General features: G+C 47.7%; 2 protein-coding genes across 2 annotated transcripts in view; both read right to left on the bottom strand.

Annotated features, from left to right (window-relative positions):
* pros1 (protein S) overlaps nucleotides 1-3,535 on the bottom strand; it is a 10,498-nt gene extending 6,963 nt beyond the window's left edge. Inside the window, exons 1-5 of the mRNA XM_084476222.1 lie at nucleotides 3,376-3,535; nucleotides 2,761-2,918; nucleotides 1,855-1,879; nucleotides 1,604-1,687; nucleotides 1,088-1,210 (exon numbers count right to left, since the gene is read on the bottom strand). Of these exons, the coding sequence (XP_084332348.1) occupies nucleotides 1,088-1,210; nucleotides 1,604-1,687; nucleotides 1,855-1,879; nucleotides 2,761-2,918; nucleotides 3,376-3,439 (454 nt within the window). The 5' untranslated portion in view covers nucleotides 3,440-3,535. The remainder of the gene's footprint in view (nucleotides 1-1,087; nucleotides 1,211-1,603; nucleotides 1,688-1,854; nucleotides 1,880-2,760; nucleotides 2,919-3,375) is intronic.
* Nucleotides 3,536-3,887: 352 nt separating this feature from the next.
* Nucleotides 3,888-10,000, bottom strand: part of rasa3 (RAS p21 protein activator 3) — a 28,088-nt gene continuing 21,975 nt past the window's right edge. The window contains exons 22-24 of the mRNA XM_084476206.1: nucleotides 9,239-9,342; nucleotides 7,711-7,894; nucleotides 3,888-7,163 (exon numbers count right to left, since the gene is read on the bottom strand). Of these exons, the coding sequence (XP_084332332.1) occupies nucleotides 7,088-7,163; nucleotides 7,711-7,894; nucleotides 9,239-9,342 (364 nt within the window). The 3' untranslated portion in view covers nucleotides 3,888-7,087. The remainder of the gene's footprint in view (nucleotides 7,164-7,710; nucleotides 7,895-9,238; nucleotides 9,343-10,000) is intronic.

Genomic DNA, 10,000 nt, shown 5'->3' with positions numbered 1-10,000 from the left:
TGGTCGGCACTAAATATGAAAGTAATTTGTGGATTTTCCCTATACTCCAAACACTCTCCTAACATACTCCATACATTCCCCTAACATACTGTCTGTCTGTACAGTGCAGACAGACAGTCTGCAAAATTATATCTTTCCTAATCCAGCCGTACATTTCCCACCATCTCATTCCCTTTTTTCTGTGTTTCCAATATCATATGAAAAGCACCTCGACATACATTTCTATTCATTTATATTATATAGTGTAACCGCTTGATGCAAATGTTTTTGACACATATGCACAACATACAAAACATAAGAAGCTTAAACAAGGAGGTGCAGAACATGTTCACAACAAAAAGCATCTCGATGATGAATGTCAACCAGAGAGACGCTCTGAGTGACCCCGGTTCTCTAACGCCTGGGACACACGACAGTACCAGCTCGACTCGCCACGACTCGGTTTGGTTCCAGGCACGTCGCGTTTCCATCTAAAGAACCTCTTCACCGTGGGCGGGACGTCACATAGCGCTGCAGGGACGTACTTCTCCACGCGCCACATCAAAACACAGCGCCTGGGGCTAGGCTCAACAAAAAAACAATGGAGGACTTGGACACGGCGTGTCCTTCTTCGTTATTTCGTCCATTTTCCAATCTCTACTGTGGACTGAATGCAGACGCTCGTGGTATTTAAAGATGTCGAGTTTCACGTTCCGACGTTGTGCTCATCATGACTCATCCAGTGGTGTCACTCTCTGTGTCCACAATCAGTTACCAGCAGCCTGTTTACGTCACACAAAAGTTCCTACTCCGCTCGCTTGTAACTTCGACGGAGGTGGTACTAAAAAAAAGTACCCGGTATCAGGTACCAGGTACCAGGTACCGAGTCGAGGCGAGGCGAGGCGAGCTGGTACTGTCGGTGGAAAAGGGGCGATAGTCCAGCAGACCAGCCCGGGCTCTTCTGCAGAGGGCCGCTGCTGCAGGGCGTGGGTCATTGTTGTCTGCGTTCCCAGCAGAGGCTGCTCTGTGTCTGGTATGACTGGACCGTGAGCAGGGCTCCAGGTGATGAGTACCAACAGACCATCGATCAGCACGGATCAATACTCACCGTCCTCACAGCGCTGACCCCTCCACCCCGGCCGACACACGCAGGTGTAGGACGCCTGTCCATCCACACACCGCTCTGACCCCGCCGCCTGGCACGGGTCTGGGGAGCACTGGTTAGTGAGCTCTGCGCACACACACACACACACACACACACACACACACACACACACACACACACACACACACACACACACATAGAGAGACACACACACACACACACACACACACACACACACACACACACACACACATAGAGAGACACACACACACACACACACACACACACACACACACATAGAGAGACACACACACACACACACACACACACACACACACACACACACACAGAGACACACGCACACACACACACACACACACACAGAGACACACGCACACACACACACACACACACACAGAGAAAGAGAGACACACATAGTATTAGTATTACCTGTGATGCAGGTGGGTAGTCAAGGGGTAATAGTATAAGTATTAGTACTACTAGTAGTATTAGTATTACCTGTGACGCAGGTACGCAGGTCAGGTGGTACGGAGGCGGAGTTTGAGTTTTGGGTGATGCCGACACGGTGAGATCCCAGACACACTGCGATATAAATCATTAATTATGAATTAAACAGCATCTTTAATAATAGTACTTTATATAATGGTGCTTAAATCATAACTAAAGCATCTTTAATAACACTAGTATACATTGAATATACCTGACATATAATATAACATCTAGAATTCTGAGTGATCTGGATGACTTACCGATGTATTTAGGGTAGAAGTATTCCTAAACAAAAAACAAGGAGAAAAGCAAGAATTAAAATAGTTGGGGTAAGATGGTTCTTTCTGTTTGATAGTAAGTTTAATAAATAGTTGAATAGCAACATAATAATAATTTGATAGAAAGATAATAGCATAATAAATAGTTTGACAATTTCATGAACATTTTATTGTAAGATAATAGTTTGATAAAACATAGATAGACATTTTGATAGTAACATAATAAGTAGTTTGATAGTTGAATACAAAAATGTTTAATGATAAAATAATAGTTTGATAGTAACATAATAAGTACTTTGATAGTAGCCTATAATATTTTGATAATATCTAAATAATAAATAGTTTGATAGTAAAATAATACATAGTGTCCCAGTAACATAATACATCGTTTAATAGTAACATAATAAATAGTTTGATTGTAACATAATAGTTTGATATTATAAATGTGTAGTTTGATAGTAGCTGGGCTACTCGGGGTCTCTAGTTCTTTTATAATATAATAATAGAATATTTTTTTTTTCTTATAAACTCGCTCTTTAGTAGTTCTGCTCTGCTAGGTGCTTTGGCTCCACCGCTCCCCTTCGCTTTGTGTTTCCCCGACGATAAATATTTTACTTTTCATTTGTGTCTCTTCCATGATGTCCACCTCTGGTTGTTATCATGTTAGCTCCCTTAGACACCAAGTTAACGGACCCTAACATCCCTAGTTGTGTTATGTATCGTAGGCCTACACTGGGGTGTGTACAATAATGTGACCATTGCATTTACGTTATGCGTGAAATGCAATAAGTTTCATTATTTAAAAAAATAATAACTCGTTTCAGAGTAGCACACGATGACATTACGACCAAAAAGGCAGCGGGCGGTTGTGTGATCGCTCCCCCCCACCGTCTCCGGTTCGTTCTCGAACACCTCCCGCGCCTCCTCCCGGTTGCAGAGCTCCTCCACGCACTCCCGCTCCAGGTTCCCCTTCATGCGCTCCTCGAACATGGAGTTCGCCCTCCGCCTCCTCGCGAGGAACACAGAGGCGGACCTCCTGCTGAGAACTACACACACACGCGCATACACGCACGCGCGCGCACACACACACACACACACACACACACACACACACACACACACACACACACACACACACACACACTTGATAAAAGTGTTCAAAGAAGTTAAACTATGGAGGAGAACGAAGAGTTCACTGCTGAGCGGCTGCTCCGGATAAACGCGTCCCGCGGGAGTACAAGCGACGGCCGGGCAGCGGCCTCTGGAACCGGGTTCACCTCCCGGGGGGGATTCGGGCGCGTTGCGAAACCGTTATTCCCCCTGAAACTACGTCATCGTCACCGGGAGCAGCTCCGGTGAGGACAGAAGAGTTTTGGTATTTAGCAAAGAACGGGACCAGAAACAGGACCCCGGCGCCACTACACGCCGTCGGGTCGATTCCCTCCACGTATCACATCGATCCCCCGATCAGCTGATGATCGGCTGATCACTTCGGTTACTTACATTGATGAGCGTGGCCGAGCGCCAGCAGCAGCGCGAGGCAGCAGGTCAGCCTCGTCCTCCACATGTCTCCTCTTCTTCTTCCTCTTCTTGTCTCCTTCTTCTCGTCTCCTTCTCTCCTACTCTCAGTGGACAACTTTCCTCTTGATGATTTTAAGTCTGTCTATGTGTGTGTGTGTGGGGGGGGGGGGAGGGGGGGGGGGGGGGGTTGTGTTGAGTGTGTTTGCTGCCAGAGCTGGTCCCCGGCCAGAGTGCATGAGAGATAACGTGCACGCCCGCTCATAGACACGACGCGGCTGGGAGCGGACTCACGCACGGACGCGCGCGCGCAGCGGGACTTTGAGTCTATTGATTGGAAGCACAGTGGGGCGTTCATGCAGAAAATACGTTTACACATGACCATGGAGGAATTCAACACACACACACACACACACACGAACACCGAACCCTTGAATACGTAAAGAGAGTATTCTGAGAGAGACAGAGAGAGAGAGAGAGAGAGAGAGAGAGAGAGAGAGAGAGAGAGATAGTCAGATATAGTGATAGATACATTCTAGTGAAATTGATTGGGGAAAAAAAGACACCATAGGCTTACATTGTTATCAACTTCATTGTCATGATATTTCATTACACAGTTTATGTACATATTTCTTATTTTAATACTTTCAAAATATAGAATACAAAACACGCTGTTCTCCCTTTAGTAGTTGAATCAGGATCTTCATCTTCTTCATCTAGTGAGATCATCCTAGAATATGGGGAATAGTCTAGTATCATCTCATTAGATCGTTAGCAGACACACAGCTCACAACACGTACTCTTTCAGCTACTATGGCAATGTTTTAGGAGGTATTAAAAATATGAAATGTTCATTATGGTCGCGTTTGAAACGTAAGTATACCAGGGTTGGCAGTAAAGGTAGAAATACGCTCTCTTTAGCTCTTTTATCTCTCTAGTAAAGACTGACGACCCTCTTGGTATCAGCTGGTTAAACTACGCTTTCTAGTTTAGAATAACGACAGACCCTGCAGGTATCATCTGGTGAAACTATGCCATCTAGTGGAGATCAAAGACCTTGCAGGTATCAGCTGATGAAACTACCCTCTCTTGTGGAGACCCTGTATGTATCAGCTGGTGAAACTACGACCTCTAGTAGAGATCAACAACCCTGAGGGTATCAGCTAGTGGAAGTACGCTCGGTAGTGGAGATCGACGCCCATGCAGTTATCATCTGGTGAAACTACGCACCCTAGTGGACATCAACGCCCATGCAGTTATCATCTGGTGAAACTACGCACTCTAGTGGACATCAACGACCCTGCAGTTATCATCTGGTGAAACTACGCACTCTAGTGGACATCAACGACCCTGCAGTTATCATCTGGTGAAACTACGCACTCTAGTGGACATCAACGACCCTGCAGTTATCAGCTGGTGAAACTACCCTGGAGAGTTTGTCGCTAGCGAACGTCAGCTTCGAAGGATTTAATCGGCAGTTGTTCCTGCAAACAGGAAAGGTGACTTTTAATAAAGCACTATCGTATCCTATCTCCTCAACAGGAGGGCTGGAACCTCTAACCCTGAATTACACCAATTTGTTGAAACCCCACAGAAACACTTGAACCAGATGTAGGAACATTGGCATTTTAAGGTAAAGTTGAAATGAGGGATTCAATTGGTTGAAAAGGTTCCACATCATTGTAGAGAATGAAAAGCAGGATAGCTGAACTGTTTGGCACGTCTGGGAATTACTTTCACTCACTGGAATAATGTCACAACTCTACTGTAGGACCGACAGTAGGGTACTGTGTGACAGGGGTAGGATATGGTCCTGACAGCGTTAGGGTCTCGTCACGGCTGATAGAGTTAAGAGTACCATCTGAGAGGATGTTGGCGCTGTACTGTGTGACAGGGTTAGGGTATGTACCACTTCACAGGGTTAGGGTTCCAAGAGACCTGACGCCTGACCGGGATAGGGTACCGTCCTTCCGCAGAAACAGCCGAATCGATGGACACTGCCTGTTGGCGCTTCTGATTTAAGACTGAACTCAGAATCAAACCAGCAATTAGCATATTAGCACAGTGATGCTAAGGGTCAGGGAGGTTCAGCTAGGATGCTAACAGCCAGTGTGAGAAATACAAGGGGGGCTTAGTCTGAGTCTAGTCTTATTCTGAGTCTAGTCTTATTCTGAGTCTAGTCTTAGGCTGAGCCCCCCCCCGGGCAAATAACGACCGCAAGAAGAGTCAAGTAAACGATGTTTACTGTGATGATAAGCATCAGCATACACCATCTTCTCACATTGTCCTCCTGCCCGTCTTAACGCGACTCTCAAGCCGTTTCTCAATACCAAGTACGCGGACTACGTACTCGCGGACTTGGAAGTACGTACTTGGCAAGTCCGGACTTTCAAGTACAGACTTCCGAGAATGCGAGTACGCACTCTGCAATTGGAACAGCAGCAGACTCGATGATGCATTCTGGGATATTTAACGGTCCCAAGTCCACACGAGTCACCTCCGATGCATCCTCGGTAGAACGGCCTCATCGAGAACGCATCGAGAACACACACGGGTTTTACGACAGTACTCGCGTACTCGCATACTTGGAATTGGAACAGTGCTTGGGCTACCACTGATGACGTTTATCGAGAACGCAAGTACACGAGTACACACGAGAACGCAAATTGAGAAACGGCTTCACTCTTCATTACTGTGTCCGCAGTGCCCCCTAGTGGCAGCCGTCCGCAGTGCCCCCTAGTGGCAGCTGTCCGCAGTGCCCCCTAGTGGCAGCTGTCCGCAGTGCCCCCTGGTGGCAGCTGTCCGCAGTGCCCCCTAGTGGCAGCTGTCCGCAGTGCCCCCTAGTGGCAGCTGTCCGCAGTGCCCCCTAGTGGCCAGCTGTCCGCAGTGCCCCCTAGTGGCCACACAGAATCAGCCAACGTCACAGAACACGACGTTGACTGTGGAGCGGTTTCAGCTTGGAGGTAACACTTCTAAGGGTTCAGTCGTTTGTTGCAAACATCTCAAAAAGAAAACAAACTACTTAAACTATTATTTGATTTGTGAAAATCGTAATAATATAACTAGAAGCATGGCCGTAGAAAGCTATGAGGTCGTCCGTCCGTCCCCCCCCCCAATCCACACTGGGTATTTCGCACACTGCTAACAGCCTAGCACAGCCTAGCATTGGTCCCAAAAAGCGGTCATGGCCGCCTCTCCTCTCCTTCCTGAGAAGGTTGAAACCTGGGGAACAAAAGTCCTTCCGTCGTGAGTTTGGTCTGTGAGACTCTTCCAAATACAAAGAAATAAAAATTAATATCAGTACAAAATATTCCAAAACCGCGACAAATAAAACAACTTTTTTTGTGGGTGTGTGAGCGCGGTGCGTGGTCCTTCAGGACGGTAGTAAAGTGCGTAGTTTAGAGGCTCTCTTCCGACCACTCGTATCATCGGGGTCTAAAAAAAATGCTCCCCTCTCCCAAATGGCAAACACGTGATAAAAGTCACAGAGTTTGTAGCCTCAAGAGCTGTTATTGTGAAGCTTCTCCTCGTCTTCTTTTTTTTGTGAAAAATAACATTTTAAAACACTGGAGTAAGTAAGTTGTTAAAATGAACGCTGTCTTTCTTCAATGAAAGAAATCCTCTGCTGGCCACGGTCGTCGTGGTGACCTTCCACAGGGGGGGGGGGGGGGTGGAGCTTATGTGGAGTGGGCGGGGCTTAGATGGAGTAGGTGGTGCTCTCTGACTCCTGGCGGATGTAGCATTGGAAGCTCTTGTCTCCGATTGGATGTTCCCTGAAAACAGAGAGCATTGAAAGAGCCGTTATGAAACCAGGTCATAAACAGTCTGGTTCACTGAGTTCACCCTACTCCAATAAAAGTTATAAAACTCGTTCACTGTGTTTATCTACTGCTTCAATAAAATCATGTAAAACTTGTTCTGTGTTTACGTACTGCTTCATTAAAACATAAAACTTGTTCACTGGGTTTAAATATTTGTTTCAATAAAACTTCATTCAGTGTTACCGTACTGTTTCAATAAAACTTTATAAAGCTTGTTCACTGTGTTTAACAAACTATTTCAATAAAACTTTATAAAACTTGTTCAGTGTGTTTTACGTTCTATTTCAATAAAACTTGTTCTGTGTTTACGTACTGCTTCATTAAAACATAAAACTTATTCACTGTGTTTAAATATTTGTTTCAATAAAACTTTCTAAACGTGGTTCACTGTTCTACGTACTGTTTCAATAAAACTTTATAAAACTTGTTCAGTGTGTTTCACGTACTGTTTCAATAAAACTTAATAAACTTTCTAAACGTGGTTCACTGTTGTACGTACTGGCTGCCGATCTTGGTCTTCTTGAACTTGTCGCGGCGGTACTGCGTGTGCCTCTGCTCCAGCGTCTGGACGGCCGACACCACCATCTTCAGCGTCTTGTAGGTCTCCTGGGGCTCGTCGATCAGGAAGCTGGAGTACTCGTCCTGCTCCGGGCCGTCGTACACCGACCGGCTGCCACACGCCTCTGTGGACACGGTCGGACACATTACCACTAGGGCGAGAGGACGAGATCGCGGATACAAGCGGCCGAGATGAGTTTTCTCAGGAGGGTGGCTGGCTTCTCCCTTAGGGATAGGGTGAGAAGTTCAGTCATCCGGGAGGAACTCGGATTAGAGCCGCTGCTCCTTTGCTTAGAAAGGAGTCAGTTGAGGTGGTTTGGGCATCTGGTAAGGATGCCCACTGGACCACTGATGCCCACCTCCCTTGGGAGGTGTTCCAGGCACGACCAGTGGGGAGGAGACCCCGGGGAAGACCCAGGACTAGGTGGAGAGATTATATCTCAACACTGGCCTGGGAACGCCTCGGGATCCCCCCGTCAGAGCTGGTCAATGTGGCCCGGGAAAGGGAAGTCTGGGGCCCCCTGCTTGAGCTGCTGCCCCCGCGACCCGACCCCGGATAAGCGGACGACGATGAGGATGAGGATGAGGGACATTACCACTACATTACCACTCCATTACCACTACATTACCACTCCATTACCACCGGTCATATACACTCCATTACCACCGGCCATATAGTGGTGAAACACGCTGTATTCTACTGTTGATACAGTCGTATACATTACCACTCCATTACCACTACATTACCACTACATTACCACCGGTCATATAGTGTTGAAACACGCTGTATTCTAGGGCTGCTCGATTAATCATAATCACGATTATTTGGTCAATATTGAAATCACGATTATTCAAACGATTATTTTTGATTATGAAAACATGAGGCAATTATTCTGCATTTCTCTCCAAAAAAAGACTTTGTAACTGAGAGCTTTGACATTTCCCCTTAAGGAATACACACACATGAACACAGACAGACGGGTACCCAGACAGACGGGTACACAGACAGATGGGTACACAGACAGACAGACGGGTACACAGACAGACGGGTACCCAGACAGACGGGTACCCAGACAGACGGGTACACAGACAGACGGGTACACAGACAGACAGGTACACAGACAGACGGGTACACAGACAGACGGGTACACAGACAGACGGGTACACAGACAGACAGGTACACAGACAGACGGGTACCCAGACAGACGGGTACCCAGACAGACGGGTACACAGACAGACGGGTACACAGACAGACGGGTACACAGACAGACGGGTACCCAGACAGACGGGTACACAGACAGACGGGTACACAGACAGACGGGTACACAGACAGACGGGTACCCAGACAGACGGGTACACAGACAGACGGGTACACAGACAGACGGGTACACAGACAGACGGGTACACAGACAGACGGGTACACAGACAGACGGGTACACAGACAGACGGGTACACAGACAGACGGGTACCCTGCATCTTGACCAGCTTGCTCATGTAGCAGCTGAACAGAGAGTAGATCCGCTCCGTCTCTCGGTCTCCGTCCACGTCCAGCTGGATGTTGTCTGGTAGACCCCTGCACACACACACACACACACACACACACACACACACATTAGGGGTGGTACTGATGTGTGTGTGAAGGGGTGGTAGTGATGTGTGTGAGGGGGTGGTACTGATGTGTGTGTGAGGGGGTGGTAGTGATGTGTGTGTGAGGGCGGTACTGACTGGTGTGTGTGAGGGGGTGGTAGTGATGTGTGTGTGAGGGGGTGGTGATGTGTGTGAGGGCGGTACTGACTGGTGTGTGTGAGGGGGTGGTACTGATGTGTGTGTGAGGGGGGTACTGACTGGTGTGTGTGAGGGTGGTACTGATGTGTGTGAGGGGGTGGTAGTGATGTGTGTGTGAGGGTGGTACTGATGTGTGTGTGAGGGGGTGGTAGTGGTGTGTGTGTGAGGGGGTGGTACTGGTGTGTGTGAGGGCGGTACTGACTGGTGTGTGTGAGGGGGTGGTACTGATGTGTGTGTGAGGGGGGTACTGATGTGTGTGTGTGAGGGTGGTACTGATGTGTGTGTGAGGGGGTGGTACTGATGTGTGTGAGGGGGTGGTACTGGTGTGTGTGTGAGGGGGTGGTACTGATGTGTGTGAGGGTGGTACTGATGTGTGTGAGGGGGTGGTACTGATGTGTGTGAGGGTGGTAGTGATGTGTGTGAGGGTGGTAGTGATGTGTGTGTGA

This window comes from Micromesistius poutassou, assembly GCF_964030765.1.
Source record: "Micromesistius poutassou genome assembly, chromosome: 12".
NCBI classification, from domain to species: Eukaryota; Metazoa; Chordata; class Actinopteri; order Gadiformes; family Gadidae; genus Micromesistius; species Micromesistius poutassou.
Note: the sequence above shows the minus strand (reverse complement) of the source record. Positions and strands in the feature narration are given on the sequence as shown.